Source organism: Xenopus tropicalis, chromosome 5 (genome assembly GCF_000004195.4).
Source record: "Xenopus tropicalis strain Nigerian chromosome 5, UCB_Xtro_10.0, whole genome shotgun sequence".
NCBI classification, from domain to species: domain Eukaryota; kingdom Metazoa; phylum Chordata; class Amphibia; order Anura; family Pipidae; genus Xenopus; species Xenopus tropicalis.
In genome coordinates this window covers 50,804,828-50,829,811 of record NC_030681.2, presented here as the reverse complement: position 1 = coordinate 50,829,811, position 24,984 = coordinate 50,804,828, and the positions used below count along the sequence as shown (strand labels likewise).

Sequence of the window (24,984 nt, the reverse complement as noted above, 5' to 3'; positions counted from 1 at the left end):
GCTGCAGTAAAAAGAATACAAGTTGCCGATTACCTGGCCATCAGCACATCCAGTAACTAACTGCTGTTTTTCAGCATCAATGTACATCTTCAAAAGGGGAAAGGCTGTTGAAACAAATTTTAGGAATAGAAAATGTGGTCATGGTAGTACATACATCATGGAGAGCTGCTCTATTTCTCAACTTGTGCTCATATATTTACTATACTAAAACAGGTTAAACATTTCTTTCTAAAAATGAAAACCCAGAACCAATTACCATACATGAGACCCAAACTAACTTTGTAATGAAGCAGTAAACTGCTTGTTAAAGGACACCCAAATATTGTCTTTTGCATAGTAAAACAAAATGTAATTTTAAGCAACAATTTTCAGCAGTTTTGAAGTTATTTGCAAATGGCAATGTTACTGAAAGCAGTGTATGTCTGATTGATTATAATATTTCTGTCTGTTTAAAAAAGGCCTTTTTTAGCATTTACCCATTAAGCCGGACCTCTGTGTGTAAAGTGTTTTACATCTGTCGATCCCCATTCATCTCAATCTAAAGGTATTTTCAGATGCTTTGTCTGACATTGTGCTAAGAGCTGAATTTCCATTTCCTAACCAGAAAAAACTGCTTTTTCTTTAGAGTTATGCTTTCTACACAAGAAAATGTACCCCCCTCCCCCCAAAAAATAAGGGATACAGCAGTACCAATTGCTAATGTATTAAAAACAATAACAATATTTATATCACAAAGTGTGAATTACCACTTGCTTGTGGGTCTCAGCTCCTACTTTCTATTGTATTATGATTATGAATGCTATATGTTAATATGTAAAAACAATATTTAAACAGAATCATGCAAGGAAAATAATATCCAGAGCACCTGATAACACTGCAGACTGAAAAACCAGTGATTCAGCATGATAATCCCACACCTACAATAACAAAATTTCAAATAGTTATACACAACCGTTGACTGATCTAAAAAGTCATCACTAACCTTTATACAAGAATACAGTAATGCAGTACGCATATTGTTGTAACAATTTAAAAAGCAAGTTATGTACTTTTACCTTAAATGTTCTGTCCTCAGAAATGGACACTAGAAGATTGTCTTGCCAGTCACAAAACTTAGCAGCATTTACTGGGCCTAAGTGTCCTGCTAGTTCTGCTAGAACATCCTCACACTATTTGTACAAGAAAAGGAAAGACAGATTAAAGCTTAGATTAGTATATATTCATTTTCTTTGTGCCTTTCATTTAATTATTAAACTCTATGTAAAAAAAACTCTTTAGTGGCATATTCTTATTAAAATGGCAACACAGGCAAGGCAAGTCATTTGATGTGGTGAAAGCAATGTTAACCTGATACTCCTAAAACATTTACTTATTTACAATGTATCATGCGGTGTAAAAAAAAAACAAAGATCAAATACATCACACATCCTTACTCATGGTCCGAAGATATGTAGTAAAATGCTAATGGTGTAAAACAATGGTGACATTAATAAAAATACATAAAAAAATACTAAAATAAATAAGCCAAGTTTATACCACTTTTGACAGCGTATTTTTGCAGCATGAAACTGAGCCCCTAAATGTCATTAAAACACAGCCATTACACCTTGGTAATGTTAAATATGACTTCTTAAAATACAATTACTGGGGCTTTAACTACATAATATCCCAATATGTCAATATTTATAGGCCATATTTAACTAGCTAGTATAAATAAATTAAGCAACTGGACTTGTTAAGTAGTTAGCCATTAGCCATATATAACTGTTTGTCTTATGAAGTGATTAACGTTCTGCTTTCCTTTTAATAATAAAGAGAGGATCCTTGAATTCTTTAAAGTAGTTTATTTTAGTTTAAACGCCTTGTAAATATGTTCTTGAATTGCATCTAAAGCCAATGAAAAAAATGCCATATCTAGGTAAATAGCAAACGTTGGTAAAGTGGTTTCTACCGAGATCTTGATTTATATGACAGTATTCTGCTTAAAGTTATTTAGTAGAAAGACTATATAAAAATGCACCAACCTCTGCACTAAGAATGAGTATTTTGTTCCCTGCACATGCTGCTACTTTCTTCAAATCGGGATGGAATTCTAAATCAACAACTCTTCCTGGAAGTGTTGCTATTACATGTCCTTGAGGAACACACCCTACATAAAAAAAACAAATACTTCAGAAAGTGGTAAGAAAATGGAAAGAAAAACTGTAGCTATCACAGAAACGCTGCATTGAGTTTTCTTTCAAAAGAAACAGGATTTGTTATTTCTTTGTTTTCCTGTACTAGAGACACACAGCTCTCTCCTCTCTGCTGCTCCCCCCTCCCTCAAGAATGCTAAGAACTCACTCCTCCCCCTTTGGAATGTGGATCTGAGCCAATAAGCAGGAAGCTTCCTCATAGTCTTACACACTGCCCATGTGTACTGGTCTTGGTCTTGGTGCAGGAGCGAGGCATTATTATTATTATTATTATTATTATTATTATTTACAGAGCTCAGCGTGTTTTTTGTTTTTTGTGTTTTTATGAGGCTTCTGATAATCTGAATGGGAGAACTGAAGGTATGCCTGCAGCTTGAGATTAACTTAAACTTTCCTTCTCCTTTAAACCTACTGTATTGGTTTGTCTTTCAATTACAATGTACTGTTATATATAGTGTTGTGCAATATGTTGACGCAGAATAAATGATCCAATAAGTAATAGCACAAGTTTACCTTTAAAAAACATAGAATGTTATAGATGGACCTATCATAAGCAAATTTTCATTTATTGAATTGAACTTTAGTTGTTCAACGGAATATAACAAAGCAACCAAAACAATTTACTTTGAGCCTTAAGATTTAGAGTTATAAAGTTTTTCTTTAATTTCAGCCCCTCTAAAAAAGTATGTATAAAAAAAAAAAAAGTGTATACAAAAGTAAATACATTTTTAAAAATCACTTAATGGGCCTTGTGTGTATAAAGACAATTTTCACTTACCTTTTTTAAGTGCCAATATAGCACTGTATTTAAAGGTTAAAAATTGTTGATGTACAAACAAACCAATATAGAAGGAAAAAGGGTTTCCAAAATATAAATTTATAAATGTGTCAAAACATTTCACACGATATGTTTTTTGTTAAATCAGATGACACTGATAGTTTGCTATGATTTGTAACTTGTTTATTTTTTCAGTATTTTTCTCACTTCTTGACTCTGAGATATAATCTATACTTTAAGTCTAGAGGAGTGGAGCCGCATTGATTATTGTTCCCAATATTTATTTTCCTATTACTGTAATACTACTTGTGGTTGATGGACATATATATGTCAGCATGTTACAGTACTATGAGACATTTGGCAAAGTTTACAGTTCTTAATTAATCAATGAAGAACCTCCAATACAAAACTTACCTTTAAGCAATGAAGATTTACATTCCTTAATGTTCCATAATATAACATAATCTGGTGAAGCTGAGCAGACAAGCCAAGGATTCATTACATAACTTAATGTTACTGCAGTTATTGGTTGATGATGACCTTTCAAAATGATTGGCTGTTAAAAAATCACAACATATGTCTCAATATAGGCCCAGGTATGGGATCCCTTAACTGGAAACCCTTTATCCAGAAAGTTCCGAATTACAGAAAGGCCATCTCACATAGACTCCATTATAAACAAATAACTCTGATTTTTAAAATGATTTCCTTTTTCTCTGTAATAATATAACAGAACCTTGTACTTGATCCCAACTAAGATATCATAAATCCTTATTGGGGGCAAAACAATCCTATTGGGTTTATTCAATATTTAAATGATTTTTAGCAGACTTAAGTTATGGAGATCCAAATTACGGAAAGATCCCATACCTGTAGTTTGTGTCCCTTATGTATTATTAGTTTAAATTATTGAAATCTTAAAAAGTTGGTGAAACTATTAATAAATACCACAAATTAGCTATTACAATCATAATCCATATATGGGATCTATAATCTGGAATGGTCGGGTTTTGGGATTTTACAGGTAAAAGCAAAGCTATTTTTGCTCTATGTGAAAAAGTGAGAAACAAAAACACATAAGTATACATTTGGATTGCAAGCAGGGAGAGACATATAGGGAGGTGGGTTATGCAAAGGCTATACAAACCAGAAACAAACTAGACCTATAGTGTAAAACAGATTCAGTTTACTGTAGAGAAAATCAAAATCATTTTTAAATGTAAAAACAGTGCATTAAACACAACTATGTGCAAATTAAATTAAAATGTTATCCATGGACTACAAATTATTTTGTAATTAAAGCAAAAATATATAAACTGAAGAAAATGTAAAATAGTACATAGCATTTGGCAAATTTACTTTCTGGTGGATTTATGAGAAACTTAGGGGCCCATTCATCAATGTATGAATCTGAATCCCGAAATTTCTGATGATCGTAAATGTCACGAAAATTATTTTCGTTTCAACATAAAATTTCGGAACTTTCGGATCGTAAGTATGAAATTTTCATATTGAAACGATCGTAAAAGTATTGGCAATTCGAAAGTCACAAAATGTTTGTATCCCAACAATCGTAAACAGCGCAAAACCCTTTTTGACTTTAATGCATGATTTGGGAAGCTTTCTATAGGACTCAACGACACTCTGCAGCTCCAACCTGGCCAAAAGAAAGTCACGATACCAAATACAAAACTTTCGTACTCATTGCGACAAATACGATTTTGTCGCACAAATTGTTGCAAAGTACAAAAAAGTTGGGGAAATTAACGAAAAAATGCAGAAAATACGCATAGTTGTAAAAGTTAGAAAAAAAATGCAAATTTTTTTCTTATCGTAACCAATCGTACATTGATAAATGGGCCCCAATATGTCCCCATCAAATAAGTAAGTAAAAATCATGCAAGTCCCAAGTATACTAAATTCCTTCTTAACATTAAACTATGATCCTAAATTATATTCAAAACTTATCTTAGAATACGGACTACAAAACTATCACTTCACTCATCTGGAATGAAAACACTGGGAGTAAATCTGGTTTTTATTTTTAAAGGTCATAGATTACTGGGCCAGAGGAAATTTTTATCCCTGAGCATATAAGGCTATGTCATGACTGATTAAGTTTCCAATTCATATTGCTGAATGTTAAAGTTTTTTCATAGAGTATCTGCTTTGAAGCTGTCCCTTAACATAAGGAAAGGGGAATGGCTGTAGATGTTGGATTTCATCCACTGAAGAACTCTGATTAGAGCAGGAGTGGGGAAAACATGTATAAGCCACAGCTGAGTGTCAGAAATGTATAAGAAGTCGTGAGAATTGTACAAAGCAGTCACAAAGGTTGCTATTATTATAAATAGTTGCTTTTTGGCCAAAGTCTGTTAAAGCTGATTCGTTACATAGTTTTTAAAATGTTCCAAATCCACAGATCACACGTCTCTAGCATACTGAAAAACAAGGCAGTGGAATATGATTTCTAGAAGGAGGCAGTGAAAATAAATCTGTATAACTAAAACAATGTTGTTAAGAGAGATTGTCAATACTATAATACTAATAAGGCCATAAGAAATCATAAAAATAGAAAATTCAAGGTTAAAATTAAAAAAAAGTATTCATGTGGAATTCATGTGGAAAAGAAGAAGGGGATTAAGTAATTGTCTGCTACATTCTGATTGACAGGTTAGTTCAACAGGCAACACAGAATTTAAGAAAGAATGATTTAAAGTATATAGTAGGTAAAAATCCTTGTTCCATAAGAGATAACCATTATTACAAGTTTTGTGCTCTTATGCAACAATGTCATCCTTTTTAATGACCATCTTTTCAGAGTTTAGCATCAAAAATGTGGGTTGTATCTACTTGTTTGCAGTCTAGCTTGATCTTGCGTTGGTTGTTGACTGATTCTTGCTCCTGCCTCTTAACTTTTAAAGCATATTTGGGGGCTGATTCATCAAAGTACTAGTTTGAATTCCGAAATGGGTAAAATTCATATTAGATACGATAGTTTCTGATGATCGCAAATATCACGAAAATGCTTACGAAAAAATAGTATTCGTCATGATAATATCATATTGGCGATCCGAAAGTCATGAAATTTTAGTATACGAATGATCGTAAATGGCGGGAAGACCTTTCCGACTTTGATCCTTCTGTGCATGATTTTGGAAGCCTCCCATAGGACTCAATGGCACTCTGTAGCTCTAAGCTGGCCAAAGGATAGTCATGATACTGAAGCTTGAATGAATCTGAAACTTTCGTACTCGGCGCGACAATATTTTTTTTTAACAATGTCATGTCATTTTTGCTGCACAGTACGAAAAAGTCACGCAAATTTGCGCAAAAAATCGATGAAAACTTGGAAAAAATACCTCCTGTTTAGGAACAGATCATAATTTGATAAATAGGCCCCTAAGTGTTCTTTTTGCCACTGATACTTTTTTGGGAAGTCAGGAAATAATAATATTCACGTAGATGCTGCTTTATATACTCCATGGATTACAAAATTGTTTGCAGTTGGCCTAAATGAATTTGAAAGTGGTGGATGGCAATGCTAAGTCCACAAAGCCTTAATTTTCAGCCAGTAAAGATGGAATTAAGAGAAGTCCCTGACACTGCAGTTACAGTATTTTGAGTTTGTAAAGTGTATCATGGCACTGGCGTAAGTTTCCAGAAAACCTATGCATTTCCCACCACGAAAAGCACAGGGACATCAACATGGAACAAGGTGAAGGTTTTCATGGCTTTCTCTCGATATAACAAATTACATATATATCCGTCTGCATGGTACTTTGATTTTGCTATCCATAAATTGCCAAAGTTTTGGATATTGTTACTGACACACTTATAAGAACTTTGTTTCCCATTATAGATATTTATCGGTTACGCCAATTTGCCTAGCAAGTATATCTTTAGTGTGACATCTGCTTTAATTTCAGTGAAAACTATGCATGAAGTTTTACTGGTATCTATCAAACAGTATGGCAGCTGCGATCCACAGAGACAAAAATACAAAAAGGAGTCATATGCTTAAACTTTAAGAAAATGTTATATAATGTGAATATTTTAGGGGATATTATATCTTAAGCAATGATTGTTTTTGAGAATGTAAGACAGAAAACTAAAATGAATTGATGCAGTTAACCAGTTCATATGGGAAAAAAATATTTTACCTGTTCGGTAGGATTAGATATATTCCATATACAAAGATTATTTCCATTAAGAGGAAAGGCACAGTATTGAGAGGTACAGGAGATCTGTACATGTGATACAGGAGAACTAGATACAGTGGATCTCCTCTCTCCTATTACAACTGGACAAGGGATATTATGCAGAGCTTCTGTCATCTTTAAACCTGTAGAGAAGTATAGGATTATATAACATTTGCGTATTTTGCTTACATTTGTAAAAGTCAGTTAAAGTACAATTGAATGGTTTTAGTTTCAATTTAAAAAATAATCTCATTTAATTAATGTTTTCCCTATCGAAGCATTAGGGTGCAGTCAAGAAAGCTGTAGGTGGCTCAAGGCACACTGGCCCACAGTTGCAGTCAATCACAAACTGAAATGCAAGATTTTATACTTATGCACAGCAATATGCAACTGGCCACAGCCTACTATTAAACAACAGTTATTAGCTGTAAATAATGTGCTTCCATTCATAAGTCAAGCTGCTTATGCCTCCCGTTCAAACATTTAGATTGCCTAATGCCAGCTGCCATCATCATTCTAAAGTGATGCCTTTCACTTAGGGGCACATTTACTTACTCACGAACTCACGTTTTTTTCATAATGATCGGTATTTGGCGATTTTTCGGAAAATTGTCGCGACTTTTTCGTAGCCATTCCGAATGTTGCGCAAAATCTGGCAATTTTTTCGTAGCGTTACTACTTGCGTGAAAAGTCACGACTTTTTCGCAGCTTTCGTGCCGAGTATGAAAGATTCGGATTCATTCAAGCTTCAGTATGGTGACTTTTCTTGGGCCAGGTTGGAGCTGCAGGGTGCCATTGAGTCCTATGGGAGGCTTCCAAAATCATGCTAAGTCTGAAAGTTTCGCCCGCCGCTTACGAGCGCTCAATACGAAAAAGTCACGACAATTTCCGAAAAGTCATAAAGGCGCCGAAAAAATCGCAAAAAATATGAAAAAGTCGCAAAATGTTTGTTTTCCAATCGGAATTTTTCGGATTCGGATTCGTGGGTTAGTAAATGTGCCCCCTAGTCTTGTTCGGATAAGGGTAGGATTGGGAAGAACCTACAATTACTTCCTTCCTTTTATACAAATTCTGGCCTGGACAGCGAAAAACTGTAAGGTGATGGGGCCGATGACATAAGTGGGCTGATAGGGTGAATAAGGACTGGGTTTAAAAGACTTGGGTTAGCAGGCTACAGGCATTGAGGCAGATGGGGTGCAGAAGCTGACAGGCCAGGAGTTGAACAATGTAGAATTACAATTTTTTCTGTTTGTACCTTACTTGCAAATTTGTAATTTGTGACCTTGACTAGTATTTAAATGGCTAGAACCAGCAGTGTTTCTAGGGCTGAGGCAGCAGCCTCAATGCCAACTCCCCTAACAGGCTCTGCGCTTACCTCTTCAGCATTGGAGCTGGTCTGGGGGGCCACATAGTTAGTGCTACAGACTATTTGTGCTCCCCACACTAGCAGAGACAAATTTCTGTTTTAAAGAACGTAAATTCTGCTGCAAAAAAGGTGCCATGCACTTTTTTTTTGCACTGGAGGAATCGAAGAGCTTGCGCAAAAAAAAAAAATAATAACACATTATACATTCATTTAAATATATTTAGTTTTATTGTTACTTTTCTTTCAACCCATTGTATTTTAAAGCGTATATCTGTAAATTGTAATGTAAACTGTGCAGGGCAACAGTACACTTTATTTTAAATACTTTGTCACTTTCATTCTTTGATGTTATATTTCCCTTATACTCAGTAAAACTGCACAACTAATTTTGCAGAGTCAACTGGTGTCATGCACATTTTTCAAAGATAAACAATCCTATAATCAATTCTATAATCACAAACTCGCTATCAGAATGTATATGAATTCACGTACCTGTGTTGCATACCGTAGGAAACCTTATTCTCTAACACGCTGCACAGCTGTGTAACTAGGCAACACACTACGCCTCAGCCAAAGTACGGCAAGTGAGATGTCTCAATTAACAAAATGCGCAATGCGTTGCTTATTTTTTACAGACAACGCATTGTTAATAAACAAACACCGCATCCGACAAGTGTAGATAACTTTTATTACCCTGCGTTTGCCTTTTTCTATCACCACTCTTATTTTATGTTATAGTTTTAGCCCATCCTCCGCCATGTGTACTTCCTACCAATCCCTCCTCCCCTACATGGACTTGCCTATTGCACACTTCCTTATTCTCACAAGGCTCCGCCTCCTAATCGCTGCTGACTTCTCAGGCAGGTGTACTTTATACTTTCTGTGCTCTCTGACCGCTTTCTGGTGAGTCTACGTCTGTTTGCCTGCGGCATTTTGCTTTATATCTGAAATACCCAACCTGCCTGTTTTCTCAACCTTACGCAAACTTTAAAGTTCTGTGTTAAAGACTGAGGGGAGGTACCACGATTTATTTAGGAGCTTCCATTTGTGTCCACACCCACAAGGCGGCTACGTGATGCGTCACTGCGCTTACGTATATTCTCGTGTGATGGGACTTGTGGCGTTGGGATATTCTGTAAGACAGGGGGCTAGGAGCCTGCAGTAAACAGTTTCGCAGGAGGTGTAAGTAGCGATCCTGTATTGCGGGCTGTGTTTGGGCAATCGGTACTGTTGGGCAGTATGAAAGGTGGGTAGGGGAAAGAACACGCAGGCACCCTAGCAACCAAAATCCCTCCAGATGTCTGTAGCTCGCTGACAGCAGGGTGGCCGGTACTTGTAGTAAGTGCAGGACAGCCGGGTTCCTGTAAAGACACCAAACCCGCCGCCCACCCCACCATGTCGGCCCTGCTGCAGACTCCTAATAGTTTGCTGTGTAAAAGGCCGTGTACAAAGTTTATTTCCCTTCCATCTTTTAGTGGGTATTGTTTAATAACCGCTGAAGGGCAGCTCATTAGACTTGGACGCGATTTTCTCTGGGCGACTGAGTTGCACTAACTTGTCAATAACTCACGGTTCACCATAGCTATTTACTTACACATGAGCAATTGCCCAAAATGTGGACAGTGCTGTCCACATTCAATGGTTATTTTCCATAGGAGTACAAGGCTGGGGGCCTTCAAATCTCTTTAGACAGCCTTAATGTAGGAAAATGTTAGTTTTTTTAATTTCATTTAAGGGGTGGTTCACCTTTTACGTTAAAGGAACAGTAACATCAAAAAATTAATGGGTTTTAAAGTAATTAAAATATTATGTGCTGTTGCTCTGCAAAAAACTGGTGTTTTTGCTACAGAAAAGCTACTATATAAATAAGCTGCTGTGTAGCCATGGGGGCAGCCATTCAAGCTGGAAAAAAGGCACAGGTTACATAGCAGATAACTAGTAGATAAGCCCCATATAATGGGGGTTTGTCTGTTATCTGCTAAGTAACCTGTGCCTTTTCTCCTTTGAATGGCTGCCCCCATGGCTACACAGCAGCTTACTTATATAAACTATAGTAGTCTTTCTGAGGCAAACACACCAGTTGTAGCAATGCAGGGCAGCAGTACATTATATTGTAATTACTTTTATACACTTTCATTTTTTGGTGTTACTGTTCCTTTAACATTTAGTATGTTATAGAATGGCCAGATCTAAGCAACTTTTCCATTGGTCTTTATTATTTATGGATTTTTAATTATTTGCTGCCTTCTGCTGACTCTTTGCAGCTTTCAAATGGGGGTCACTGACCCCATCTGCCAAAAACTATTGCTATGTCAGGTTACAGTTTTATTGTTGTTACTTTTTGTAACTTGTTTTTCTGTCCAGGTCCTCTCCTATTCATATACCAATCTCTCATTCAAACCAGTCTCTGGTTGCTAAGGTAATTTGGATCATAGCAAACAGATAACTGTTAAAATATCAAACTAAAGAGCTGCTGAACAAAAAGTAAAATAACTAAAAAAGGACTTAAAAAATGAAGACCAATTGCAAATTGTCTACACCATACTAAAAATTAACTCAAAGGTGAAACAACCCCCTTTAAAGTGGGTTAAGGTATGTTTTATGGCAGCAACATCCTGAATAGAGTAAGTGCTGTCAAAATCTGTTTCAGAATTCTCTTTCTCTCTCTTATCCAGACTGCGACTGAATCCCAGCCCCCCTGGCCATTAAAATATGCCTTGGCATTTCAAGCACAGAGGCCCACAAACCCAATAAATAGTGAGTGTCTGGCATCTTACAGCAGCCCCCCTGATATTTGCCAGAATCCACAGATTGCCAGTCTGGGTCTACTGTGTTTGTTAAAACTAATATGTGCTTTGGTTGTCATGTCAGAAAACAAACACAAAATATATTTTATGGGAAAACTGTATCCCTTTCAGGGCTGATTTTGCCTTGGCAGTTGCAATTTGGATTTTTTTTTTACCTGACATACCGTTGCCTGCAATTTATCCGTGTTTTACTGCCTTTCTTTTGCATAGGATGTTGAAGTTACACCCAATAACGCAATGGTGGAATACTGGAAAAGAAACTTCTTTATGGTTTTGGTGCTGCAGGCATTTTATTTGGCTAACTGTTTAACAGATGAAGAGATTCCTGAAGAATGGTTGCTCCTCCATGTTCTTCAAGGGCAAATAGGTGCTGGGAATTACAGTTATCTGAGATTAAACCATGAAGGGACTATAATACTGCAGGTGCAGAGCCTAAAAGGTGATGCTGATATATATGTTTCTTCTTTAACCCTTAACCCAACATTTGATGATTATGAGCTACAATCAACAACCTGTGGTTTGGATAAGATCACCATTGCACATCACTTGTCCCGGCCTGTGGGCATAGGAATTTATGGCCATCCATCTCACATGGAAAGTGAATTTGAGTTAAAGGTCTACTATGACCGAACGGTGCGAGAGGACCCTTTTGCCGATGCATCTTATGACCCAGAGGTGCTGGAGGCAAAGCAAAGACAACAACAGCAACAAACATCTCTGGATTCATCTCAGGAGGAAGAATCAGTTCTACGGACTATATTAATAGGGGTTTTAAAAATAGTTCTTGAGCTTCTTTTCTAAGCTTTATTAAACTTGAGCTGGAATTCGGTACATTTGGAAAATTTATTCAGCAAAATAACTGGAATTTTCTATCAATAAACATAAAAGGTTAAGGATTTATACACAAAATGGATAATCCTATTATTACAAATTCAGCTATAAAGTGATATTGCCACTTAACTGCACCTGGCAGTGAAATCTTTTTAATGGCCCCCACCATTGCCTAAACTGACTGGGGACCTTCACCAGACCTTTATTTGTCTGGTTGTGTTTGTCCCTTGTTATGCCCCTCCAGTGGTAAACAGCTGAGTTTACCTTTATGCAAACACTATACAGGGCTTCTCCAATCTTATACTATATGAATCCTAGTGTTTTACCTTACTTAGTATTTATTTTACAACCCATACAGATATGGCAATGTTTCTTGCCAGTCCTTACCATCTTCAGCATCAGCAACTACAGCTCATTTTAGAGGTGTGTCTAATATGGCACTTAACATTGTATTTTAGACTGCTACCAATGCCACATGAAAGTTAACAGTCTTGAAATGTACAATTAGAATAATTGGGTTATTCTATAATTTGCTTATACTTCTAATCACAGTGGGATGTGACTGCAGTATTTCTGAAAAATAAAATTATGCCCAAAAAGATAGGGCATGTAACTAAGGAATCCTTTTTCATTTGCTTACAAAAGAATCACAGATTATGAGAGTTCTATTTTTGTAACAGATCTGTAACCTTTAATATTCTGTTTAAAAGATTTATTTTTAATTCAGTTATGTATTTTGCATAATGAAGAAAACCAACTGGAAGTTGTTGGTTTGAAACCAGTTTTGTACTAACTTCATATTGGGAATAAACCGTATTTGCTGTGGTTTCTACATAAAGTATTGAAATGATGTGGGGGGAAATAATTCTGTTGTGGTTTCCTAAGTAAATCTCAGTTGGCTTTGAGCTTTTTCTTAATGGTCTTTGTGTATGTTTATTAGCCAAGACAAGTGGCATTGTGATAGTAATTGTTGCTCCCATTATACACACCACACAGTAAATGGGGGGAGTTGGTTTCAGGAAAAAAGTCCAAGCCGCTAAATGAAAGATTATGGATTCTACCCATAATAAATGTATGCTTTATTCCACTCTTTAGGGTTATAGGGCTAGTTTCTGTTGGCAAATGCAGTGGGCTCTTTTTCCCATAGTTATGTGTAAAACCGCTTTAATTAAAGGAGAAGGAAAGGCTAAGTCACTTGGGGGTGCCAAAATGTTAGGCACCCCCAAGTGACTTAAATCGCTTACCTTTTACCCCGAGCTGGTGCCCCTGTACAGAGAGAACAGCACCAGCCCGGGGTAGCAGCGAGCGCTTCCTATTCGCTTGCGCAGTAGAGTGAAAAGCCGAACTTAAACAAGAATGTCAGCTTTTAACTCTACTGCGCATGCGCCGGCAAAAGGAAGGAGGAAGCGCTTCCTACAGGTACCCTGGGCTGGTGCTTTTTTCTCCTAACAGGGGCACCAGCCCAGGGTACAAGGTAAGCGATCTAAGTCACTTGGGGGTGCTAACATTTTGGCACCCCCAAGTGACTTAGCCTTTCCTTCTCCTTTAAGGGCTCGTACTCATAAGACTATTCCACCACGGGACGCACATAAACAAATGTATCCTATACTTCCTAATGTGCTCGTCCTCACACAGGTGCATGTAAGCGCTGACCCCAGGTGAAATGCAACATCCCAGTATCAATCAGCACAGTTGAGTTGCAGTATAATAATAACACACAGAATACCAGAAATGACGCCAGCCAGACTTTGAAAATATTCAGTGTGTGATTTGCAATGAAGTGAACATAAGTGCAGTTCCATCCGTTTTGGCAAATTGGTAACAATTGGGTAGGTGCATTGAATTTGATTTGCACTTGAAATAGCACTCACTGCACTTGTGGAAGTAAATGAGCCTATCATTGTATATATTCTACAGTAATGCTATCTAACATCAGCTTTTCAACAATTTCCCACACACTGGGGCCCATCATTTTTAACTGCAGGGGGAGCGCACACCAAATTAGGCTGTAGTTCGTTTCATATCTACATTTTATTTTTCACTTTCTTGAATAAACAGAGTTCTAAAACAATGGTTTATAGAATGCCACAAGTATGGATTCATGTAGCTTAGTTACCTTCAAGTACCACTGTTACTGTTTTATTATTAGAGAGAAAGGAAATCATTTTTAAAAAATTGTTTACTTAAAATGGACTCTATAGAAGATGGGTTTCCCATAATTTGTAGCTTTCTGGATAAGGGATTGCATACCTGTGCTTACTCCAGGACCACTATTAGAATAAAGCCATCTTGTGGGACCTGGAAGACTGCCCCTCAAAAATGTAAAAATTAAAAGTAATGCACTAATTAACTAGTAAATCCTGAAGATGGTTCATGAAGCACACCACCAAACAAAGCTCAAATTAAACTGGATCTTATTAAAGGAGAAGGAAAGGTAAAAACTAAGTAAGCTTTATCAGAAAGCTCTATGTTAATACAGCCATAAGCACTCACAGAAATGCTGCACTGAGTCCTCTATCAAAAGAAACACAGGATTTCTTGTCTCCTTTTTTGTAAACATATTGTTCCAGTGTCCAACTTCCTCTTTTAGAAAAATCCTTAATTTCTGTGGCAAGAGTCTGACCAGTTCTCTCCTCTCTCTCCCCCCTCCCTTAGGAATGTGTGATCTGAGCTATATCAACTAGACTGCAAACAGGAAGCTATTAAAAATGGCAGCTGCTGTCTGAACCAAACAAAGGAAGCTTCTAGGGCTCTTTACTCCGGTATGGCAATGCTTTCTGCAGAATACATATATTGTTCTAGGTGGCACTAATGTGGCGAATCTATTAAACCTGAGAGTCTGAGATTTCTTACATATATCTTGTAATACACACAAAGAATGAAAAACTCAAAGACATGGGTTATAAGTGGCAAATTTCATGTTTAGTGGATATTTTAAAATGTAATATATTTAAGCAGCACAATCAACTAAAAAAAAATATGGTCCCATTTCATATCTGCACATTTAAAGAGAGTCTGTAAAAAATTAATAATCCCACAAAACCATGTTATGGCATTTTATGGGCTTCGGTCAGAGGTTTCTCCTGGTCATAAAATGTGTGTCAAAATAAATATGAAATGGTAGGAACCTCATAATAAGATGTTGCATTACCATTTTCTTAGACTAGTAAAACAGAGAAAGTATTTAGTGACCGTTCTGCAATAGCGTATCAAGCACTTTTCCAAAAAATCTAACATTACAATTTAGTGGTTCCTGATTTTGGATCTTGATCACAAGACCTTCAACTATTTATTTGAAAAAAAAAAAAAACACTTTGACACTTAATATATATTTTTATACCTATTTTTTTTTTTAAACAATATTTAAAAATGTACAATTTTCCAGCCATAAGTTGCATTATCAGATTTCAATATGCCCAAGAAAGATAAATAAAATTCCAAACATTTATTATTTGTTGTAAAAATGTGGAAAAGTAGTACACAATAGGGTTGGTTCCCAAAGCACGTGAGTATCTGGTCATGTAGCACCATTTTTAAAAGGCTTGTGCAACTGACACCATCAGAGACCTTATAGCTCCCATTATCCTTCTTTACTATTTTTCACCTTTCTTGCTCCTTTTTTTGGAGTAGATGGGACATTCTGACAACAATCACAAATCCAGCGACCTAAACACAAATAGAAAGTTGTTTAACAGCAAAACACTAAAATTGGATTTAACAAATTGAAACACAGTAAATATTAACAATACTATATATATATATACCACAACGTGTTAAGGAAATTTGCGCAAAATGCTTGTTTAACCTAAAAATGCTTCCTTGCTGATAATGCAGCTTTTTATGGCATCACAGAAGCACAATCTTATCAATGCAGGGTCGGGGTCCACTGAACCACCCATAAAGAAACCTCTTATGTCCCTGTTAAAATGAGGCTTACCCAGCTTAAGAACTCAACAGGGAACAACTTGCAGAACTAGGATTCAACTTTTGGATGGAGACAGAGCTTTTCAGAAGCTACATGAGCAGGGAAGCCTGCACGTAAAGGGGTGGTTTACTTTTAAGTTAACTTTTAGTATGTTATAGAATGCCCAATTATTAGCAAATATTTCAATTGTTCTTCATTTTTATAGTTTTTGAATTAGTGTCTTTGCTCTTTTGACTCTTTCCAGCTTTTAAATGGGGGGCCGCTGACCTCCGAAGCCAAAAATCTATTTTTCTGTAAGGCTTCAATTTTACTGTTACTCCTTATTACTTATCTTTTTAATTAAACACTCTCCTATTCATATTCCTGCTGCCTGGTTGCTAGGGTAATTTGGACCATAGAAACCAGATAGCTGCTAAACAAAAAGCTAAATAATTCAAACCACAAATAAAATATGAAGGCCTATTGCAAACTGCCTTAGAATAGCACTCTACAGCATACTAAAAGTTAAAGGAACAGTAACACCAAAAAATAAAAGAGCTTTAAAGTAATAAAAATATAATGCACTGTTGCCCTGCACTGGTAAAACTAGTGTGTTTGCTACAGTAACACTACTATAATTTATATAATAAGCTGCTGTGTAGCCATGGGGGCAGCCATTCAAGCTGGAAAAAAGGAGAAAAGGCACAGGTTACATAGCAGATAACAGACAAGTTCTGTAGAATACAATAGTGTTTTATCTGTTATCTGCTATGTGCCTGTGCCTTTTCTCCTTTGAATGGCTGCCTCCATGGCTACACAGCAGCTTATTTATATAAATTATAGTAGACTTTCTGAAGTAAACTCACAACTTTTACCAGTGCAAGGCAGCAGCACAATATATTTTAGTTACTTTTATACACTTTCATTTTTTGGTGTTACTGTTCCTTTAATATAAAGGTGAACAACCCCTTTAAAGTCTGCCTTCGGCAGGCAGTTAAGTACAGGCCTCTTCTATTGCTTGAGGCCTACAGACCGGATACCACCACAATTTTTGAAGGCTGTCTAAAAAAAAAACAAAAAAAAAACAGTATACTTTGCTCCAGGTTTTTTTTGCACTTTGGCAATTGAACCCATATTATATCTTGTATTAATTCTTACCAGATTGCTTTGTATTACGTATTTGTTTCATTTGTGTGTGTGCTACTGATTGCTCAGTAAAAATAAATATCCTCTTACAATAGAAAAAAAATCCCGACATACAGTTAAACATTAAAGGCTGGATATTATAAATTGTAGGAAAATAATTACCCAGATTATATCATAGTGTCTTGCTTTTTAGTGTCCATTTAATGTCTGAAACATGTGAGCACATAATAAAGATGAATAAACATTAACAAGGATCATTTTCTCTACCTGATGGAAGAGCACCAAGCCCAACACAGAATGTATGGTATCCACGATCGCAAGTGTCACAAAACATCATTTCTTCTTCATGGTGGGGCTGCCCACAGATAATGCATGTTTTACATTCCATACACTGCCAAGGATATTTTTTTATTACAGTAACAAGCTCTGGTGACATATCCAGACATGAGGGATGACCTAAATTTAAAAAAAAAAAAAAAAAAAAGTGGAAAAACATGGATCTCATCATAGTCTATACTTTCAATTTAAATAGGGGCAATATTAAAAAAAAGAATGTTATACAAGATGGCAAATGTTAACCCAAGCTTTGGTCCTGAAAAAAATCTATTAAGTAGCACTAAGTTTACATGTTACATAAACTTTTTCAAATGTTGCTTTACCATAATTTAAGGAACATTCCCAATTTAGATTTAGTGTCCTCTTAAACAAGGTTGCATAATAAATTAATTTTCCATTTGTCCATTTCTTTACTTTTCCTCCCTTGCTTCTATGTATGTATTACTGGCTCAGCCTGTAGCTTTTAGCCTTGTCTAAACTATCATTGCCTATTTTACTGGCTGCCAAAACCTTGGCAAAACAGAATGCAACTTATTTTACAGTCAACAGAAAGAGATACCTTCCACCAACCGACACTATGCCACCACAGGAGTTATCCTGTACTAAGCACAATTATGCATGCCAATATACGGGTGTAAAAGCTCTGTAAAAAAAAAAAAAATTTTATTTTTCAAAGCACTAAAATGCAAAATTTATTTTCCTCATTAAAAAAAAAACTAAAATATGCAGTAATTAAAGCCTCATTCTTCAGGTGCTGAAGGGGAGCCCTGAAAATAAAGACTAAAATGAATTCCAAAGAAGTTTAAGTAATACATGGCAAAGGGATACAAAACTATATGCAAATGTTTGGATTTCCCAGTGGACACTGCTGGTTCAGATATCAGAACTAGTAATAGGGAGCTGTACAGTATATTAGAGAGTAAGGATTAAATACGTAACTGTATACTTCAATTTTGCTTAATGTTTTTTCTAACTAAATAATGTCCCATTAAGCCCAATAAAACGAATTGAGTTCAGTGCTTTGAAATAAAAATATTTCAATGTAGGATTAGTTATTCAGTAAAATGAGAAAATCGCTAAGATCTGAATGGTTTTGCAACCTTTGTTTTGTATTTTGTTGGTTCTAAAAAGCTATTTGCTGAATATAATCAAGAAAATGTCCTTACCTCTGCAGTATTTGGATTCTGGTAGTGAATCTGACCACACAAAAATACCCACACAAATAATAACTTGGAACCTCATTTGCATACAACTGTACAATATTCATCACCTGTGACTACAATTTAATATTCATACCAAAAGGTGAAAAAGTAAAGTCACATAAAAGTGAGGCTTCTGTTTCAGCAAACCATAACCTAAGGCCATGGCAAGTAAACATGTGGGGAAAAAGAACTGGCATTCTGCAAAATCCTAAATTAATTTGGTATGCATTATTTTGGCAATTTAGCAACTGCAGAGTGCATTGTTAAAAGGACAGCAGCTTTCACACAACATTGTCTCTGCAGTGCAAATTACTATACACGCATGTGTTTAATTAAATTAAAATAAGAAAGCTGAAATGACAAATAGTGATTTAGGAGTTATATTGTGATTAGTGTAGCTCCACTTTGACCAAGTGAAATGGCCAGGAGTGACTCCTACAGGTGTCTGCAGATGGCAAGATACCACAGTTCCTAGGGATATGACACACCTGTTTTTAATGGCACTTTTGTCAGGAACAAAAAATATTTCAGATATCTCCAAAGTTTGAATTCTCCTGACTCTCTAACCTCTTATTCAAAATGGATTATCCCTTTAGCTTTATATACTGTACAACATCAATCTACTGATTAAAATGTACATTTACATCTCTAGAAGAACTTTGGCAGTGCTGTAACCAACACAATGTACATTTCACGGACTCTCTGGAACATAGCAGCTGCCACAACTTGCCACAGGCAATGCACAGTGATAAATCATGACATGAGCCTTAGTATAAACACACATTTTTCAGCCCCATATTATTTATTATATAATACATTAATAAACTATTCAGTTAGGTTCAGGGATGAAATTACCATTTATGTAGCAGGCAAAAGGTTGAACAGAGTGCACAATTGTAAAAGGAATGTTTTAACAAGTGATGGATTAATTCTCTTGCTGATTCCTGGAGATGAATAGCGCAGAATATTGATGATGGCTACATGGTTTTAATTTTCTCCATTTTTGCAGTTCTTCCCTAGAGAAGCAAGTGAGCCTGCTTAATGCAGATTAATCTGGTAGACATGTATCTTATGTTCCACCTGTTTAGGGTCCATATTAATTCATATTTCCAAAACTGGTGAGATCTGGGAGATACTAACAGTAACACATTGTTATATAGATTTATACAGCGTCGGACTGGGTCTCCTAGGGCCCACCAAAGAACCTAACCCTGGGCCAATTACAGGAATTGTACAAAACAGCATAGGTTTTTATGTAGGCCCGCAGTGGGATTTAGAATGGGCTGATGGGAATTGCCCTAGGCCGAGTCTCACCAGGGGATCCTCTAATACTCTGGTAGACTTTGGATTTATACAGACACATGTAAAAAAAAGTCACTAGGAAAAATTTTAGAGCTCTAAAGAAAACAAAGATGGAAATATCTGTCAAAATGAACCCCCTGTGCAGGATTCCTTTAGCTAACTTTATCAAATGAGTGTTATATTCACCAAATTTTTTCAAGTGCTACCATCACCATAAAAGGGTTCACATTTTCTAAAAGCAATATTATTACGCTTAATGAGGAACTCCACTCAAAAATAACTTGAGCTTTTTGAAAAGTAAAAATAATTTCAAGCAACTTTGCAATATACATCAATTAAAAATATGCAGTCTTTTCATAACTTTTAATGTAAGAATATGCTTTGGAACAGTTACCTAAGCCTAGCCCCCGTTCTCTTTACAATTTGTACCACCAGTCTTTTAGTCCCTCCTTCCCTGCCAGGATTTCAAAAGATGCAGAAAGAGAAGAACTGTTTTGCAGCTGGATTTCAGCATATAAAACAATCTTTATTTATACTTTTGAAAGGAACAGATTACAGTGATAGGTATATTAAGACTTTATGTGGTCCGGAAGCTGGAGTTCCCCTTTTAATTAAAGATCTGTTTCACAAGTCTCTAAATATAAATATAGAGAACCATATTTTTTAATGATTTCAGTAGGTTAGGATCTCCTGAAACCATCCACTAAAGGTAATTGGCGATAATAATGGGTTCTGTATGACCTGGGGCACATTAATTTTTACAGTCTCATGTGCCTCTATGCCTAAAATACATAAATATATCATATCTGAATTTCTAGCACAGCAGAAATAACACAAAATGTAGTAATTCTGAGGCAATAATATGACTTTCACTAAACCAACTTTAGGGCTTTTTATGGCAGTTTTCTTAAAGCCATACACAGGACAATACTGTATGCAGACTCAGCCACACCTGACCATCTTGGAGGCCCTTGTATTGTCCAAGACTGAACTATATCTATCAAGGCACAGTCAAATGTCCATTGAGATATCTGGGGAATCAGTTGAGGGCCACATACAGAAGTAGATATTGTTGTAGGTCAAATGAGGCAACTGAAGACCTGAGAAATTCCTTAAAAACGTATATATATATATAATAAACAAATACAGTGTGTTGAAATTGAGCACATCTTCACTTACCACTGTTATCACATTGGGAGCAGTGTATTAGTCTCTCAGACCTTCCTTTCTTGTTGGCGTCCTTACCCTTCAGACAAATTCCACAAATAGCATTTGGATTGGACTTTGGCTGGAAGGGTAGAAAAGGGCTATAAAATCATGTAACAGGAACCCAAAAAGGGTTCACTAGGATCTTCTACATTAATGAGAAAGCATACACTATGTATGTATAAAATGGGTTTATCTTCCATTTTTTTAACCTTATGTAGACCATAATGTGTGCAAGCATAGTAATATATGCATATTAAAAATACCAATTGAATTATATATAAAACAATTGAAGATTTTATATTTCCAGTCTTATCCATCCTTCATATAAAACTTCAGAGCATTTTGATCCTTATACAGGTATGGGACCAGTTATTGGGAAATTCATTATCCAGAAAGCTTTGGATTGGGGGAAGACCATCTCCCATAGACTCCATTATAATCAAATAATTTAGAATTTTAAAATCATTAACAATAATCAGTAGTTTGTACTTGATCCCAACTAAGATAATTAATTGGAAGCAAAACAATCCTATTGGGTTTATTTAATGTTTAAATGATTTGTAAGTAGACTTTTAAGGGACAGTGATCGAAATTAAGTAAAGACCCCTTATCTGGAAAACCCTAGCGTGTCCCAAGCATTCTGGATAATAGGTCCCATACCTGTAACATTTTTACTGAAAGCTGTGGGGATAGCCAGGACTGTCAACTTTTTCCTTTACACACAAAAGCTAATATGCAGTACAATGTACATTTATGCCATACATTTAAGGCAAAATAAATTGATAAAAATCCCACCTACAATCAAGATTAATTCTTCTTGAGAGATACAGATCAGACGAAAAAATTATTATATATCCACAGCACACAATTTGAGGGCTAACTTAAACATAGAAATTAGTTTAAAAATACAGGTGCCTGTCTGGAAAAAGCAATACAGGTTCCCCCACACAAACTGCTCACCGCTCAAATCTTTTGGTCCAGGTGCAACCTGCCCCGGACCCTGCGCTCAGGTGAAAAAACTCACGGCCAGGGGTAACTCACTTCCAAATAAGAAAGCATTATGCTTACCAGATAGTCCTGTTGACCCGGGTGCTCCTGCCCCGAGTCCGTAGCCAGGGGACAAATCTCGTCACAAAAGTTCACACACTGGCAGTGCACTCCAGGTCAGCATAAAAAAGCCGCAACAGGTGATATTAAAATCGATCAACCTTTATTTGCACATCTAAAAAACACAGCTTGAGGTCTTACGCGTTTCGTGACAGCGCACTTCCTCAGAGACCTTCCTCAGAGGTCTCTGAGGAAGTGCGCTGTCACGAAACGCGTAAGACCTCAAGCTGTGTTTTTTAGATGTGCAAATAAAGGTTGATCGATTTTAATATCACCTGTTGCGGCTTTTTTATGCTGACCTGGAGTGCACTGCCAATGTGTGAACTTTTGTGACGAGATACAGATCAGATACCACAGTTAAAAACAGTTCTCAATAAAACAAGCCTTAAATCATTATTAATAGCCTACACTCAAATACTGTGCACAAATTTCCTTTAGTCCTAAAATCAAGATTCCGTTACACAATTATGTTATTGTTCCCTTATTTGAAATTATGTTATGGAGACAAGGCAATATAAATTATATCCAGCATAAAGGGAGTTGTGCCCTAAAGAAACTACAAAACAGAGATTGTAAGTTTACTTATCATCTGATATCCAATAACTAAAAAAAGATCTAAACACTGTTGCTCATCCACACCTTAAAGGAAATGTAACACTAATTTTTTTTCAAGTAATAAAGCTATTCTACCGTGCACCAATAACTGCCCTATCGTGCAAACCACTTAGTATTTTAAATGGTTTAATAGAAAATACCTGCTAAAACTTGGCTTCCTGTCAATTGAACTATGGCGATAAGGCGAAGGAAGGAGCTGCATCCACTATGAGAAGATCGATTGATCGAGCCTAGCCTGACTCCTTCCTATACAGAAAGAAGGATAGGCTTGATCAATCGATCGTCGTATAGTGGATGCAGCTCCTTCCTTCGCTTTATCTCCGTAAGTTGAATTGACAGGAAGCCAAGTTTTAGCAGGTATTTTCTATTAAAGCATTTAAAATACTAAGTGGTGTGCAGGATAGGGCAGTTATTGGTGCAGGGTAGAATAGCTTTTTTACTTAAAAATTTTTAGTGTTACTTTTCCTTAAAGGAACAGTAACACCAAAAAATGAAAGTGTATAAAACTAACTAAAATATAATGTGCTGCTGCCCTGCACTGGTAAAAGTTGTGTGTTTACTTCAGAAAGTCTACTATAATTTATATAAATAAGCTGCTATGTAGCCATGGAGGCAGCCATTCAAAGGAGAAAAGGCACAGGCACTTAGCAGATAACAGATAAGCTCTGTAGAATACAATAGTGTTTTATCTGTTATCTGCTATGTAACCTGTGCCTTTTCTCCTTTTTTCCAGCTTGAATGGCTGCCCCCGTGGCTACACAGCAGCTTATTATATAAATTATAGTAGTGTTACTGTAGCAAACACACCAGTTTTACCAGTGCAGAGCAACAGTGCATTATATTTTTATTACTTTAAAGCTCTTTCATTTTTTGGTGTTACTGTTCCTTTAATAGTTGAAGGATTACAATTCCAAGAATATTTCAACACATTAAGGCCATATCACGCCCCTACAGGCTTGGCATTGGCCTGTTACTGCACAGAAGCGTATTTCCCTGTCAGAACTCAAGAGTTGCCATCCGACAGTTGCATTGCTTTGGATGGAACTTTCCACGGATGGAAAAAAAATTCCATGTAGTTTACGTATCCTATTATATTCTAACGTGCACGACAATATGCAATTTGTCGCATGTGTTTTGTCGATCCGACAATCTGTGAAAGGTCGAGACAGACTAGGTGATTAGTTGCTCCAATTGCCCCCCCCCCCCTAAAAATTGCAGCGACTTGTACCATGCGGTTGCAGCGATTTGAAGATTTTAGATTAAGGCTAATCACCCTATCTTTGCCGATAAGTGCTCATGGAGTTTAGCCCTAAGGCTAAGCATTTACATTTTTTTGCAATTGCCATTTAGAAATAAAGCCGAAAGAAACCACACTGCACCAGAGCATAGCATAAGCTTCACACAAACACAGCTTTAAAGAAACAGAACAAAAATCTTTAACGCAGAAATGAAAGGATTTTTGTTCACAAATGTTGCATAATGGCTATATTGACTTTCTTTTCCATTTACAATGTGTATAAAAATGTATAAAAGTATTAAAAATTATTATAGTGCAAAAGATACGGTGCATATGGTATACTGAATAGTAATGCAATTTTTTTTTAAAAAAAAATGGAAACTCTGCTGAATCATGTTTTCTTTAAATAACTGCATTTTGAATCACAGTTTACACCATATACCAGCACAAAAAGAATAGGGGCCAGGTGTGTTTTTCAGCCTGCTAAAAGCTCTTGTGATCGCCTTCTTTGATTCTTATCTACTTGAATGAAAAACACGTGAAAGAGGTGGTTTTACTGCTAATTTATAGTAGACCAGCCAAGACATTTGACTAGTTCTCATTGCTGATACCCAACTGCATCTGCAGAAAGTCATTTCTATATAAACTGGCAACTATGCATTGGAGTTTACATAACTTTAATACATGTGTAGAGCAAGCACCCGTTAGGGCAATCCAAAGAAAATGCTTCAACTTCACCTGCTTCTT

General features: G+C 36.2%; 3 protein-coding genes across 10 annotated transcripts in view; 1 reads left to right on the top strand and 2 right to left on the bottom strand.

The window, feature by feature from the left end:
- wdr27 (WD repeat domain 27) overlaps positions 1-9,321 on the bottom strand; it is a 93,506-nt gene extending 84,185 nt beyond the window's left edge. For all 3 annotated transcript variants that reach the window (XM_002931515.5, XM_018094192.1, XM_031902359.1), the window contains exons 1-7: positions 9,034-9,321; positions 7,137-7,318; positions 3,388-3,529; positions 2,025-2,149; positions 1,056-1,169; positions 866-917; positions 34-104 (exon numbers count right to left, since the gene is read on the bottom strand). In XM_002931515.5, the coding sequence (XP_002931561.2) occupies positions 34-104; positions 866-917; positions 1,056-1,169; positions 2,025-2,149; positions 3,388-3,529; positions 7,137-7,310 (678 nt within the window). In that variant the 5' untranslated portion in view covers positions 7,311-7,318; positions 9,034-9,321. The remainder of the gene's footprint in view (positions 1-33; positions 105-865; positions 918-1,055; positions 1,170-2,024; positions 2,150-3,387; positions 3,530-7,136; positions 7,319-9,033) is intronic.
- Positions 9,322-9,333: 12 nt separating this feature from the next.
- Positions 9,334-13,096, top strand: c6orf120 (chromosome 6 open reading frame 120). Of its 3 annotated transcripts, none has more exons than XM_012962884.3 (2): positions 9,334-9,444; positions 11,559-13,096. In XM_012962884.3, the coding sequence occupies exon 2, from the start codon at positions 11,586-11,588 to the stop codon at positions 12,147-12,149; it is 564 nt and encodes a 187-aa protein (XP_012818338.1). In that variant the 5' UTR covers positions 9,334-9,444; positions 11,559-11,585; the 3' UTR covers positions 12,150-13,096. The 3 variants fall into 3 exon arrangements, with proteins under 3 accessions (XP_012818338.1, XP_012818339.1, NP_001004942.1); XM_012962885.3 differs by lacking the exon at positions 9,334-9,444 and adding an exon at positions 9,642-9,787; NM_001004942.1 differs by lacking the exon at positions 9,334-9,444 and adding an exon at positions 9,672-9,723 and having other exon boundaries at positions 11,559-13,011.
- Positions 13,097-15,079: 1,983 nt separating this feature from the next.
- Positions 15,080-24,984, bottom strand: part of phf10 (PHD finger protein 10) — a 37,502-nt gene continuing 27,597 nt past the window's right edge. For 3 of the 4 annotated variants that reach the window (XM_012963078.3, XM_012963079.3, XM_012963080.3), the window contains 3 exons: positions 21,249-21,357; positions 17,497-17,685; positions 15,080-15,845 (listed from right to left, as the gene is read on the bottom strand). In XM_012963078.3, coding sequence (XP_012818532.1) covers positions 15,760-15,845; positions 17,497-17,685; positions 21,249-21,357 — 384 coding nt within the window. In that variant the 3' untranslated portion in view covers positions 15,080-15,759. The remainder of the gene's footprint in view (positions 15,846-17,496; positions 17,686-21,248; positions 21,358-24,984) is intronic. The other variant, NM_001030472.1, reaches the window with a different exon arrangement.

What these genes read in the sequence shown, in the direction of transcription:
- c6orf120 (XM_012962884.3), top strand. Translation starts at nt 11,586, where the DNA reads ATGGTGGAATACTGGAAAAGAAACTTCTTTATGGTTTTGGTGCTGCAG.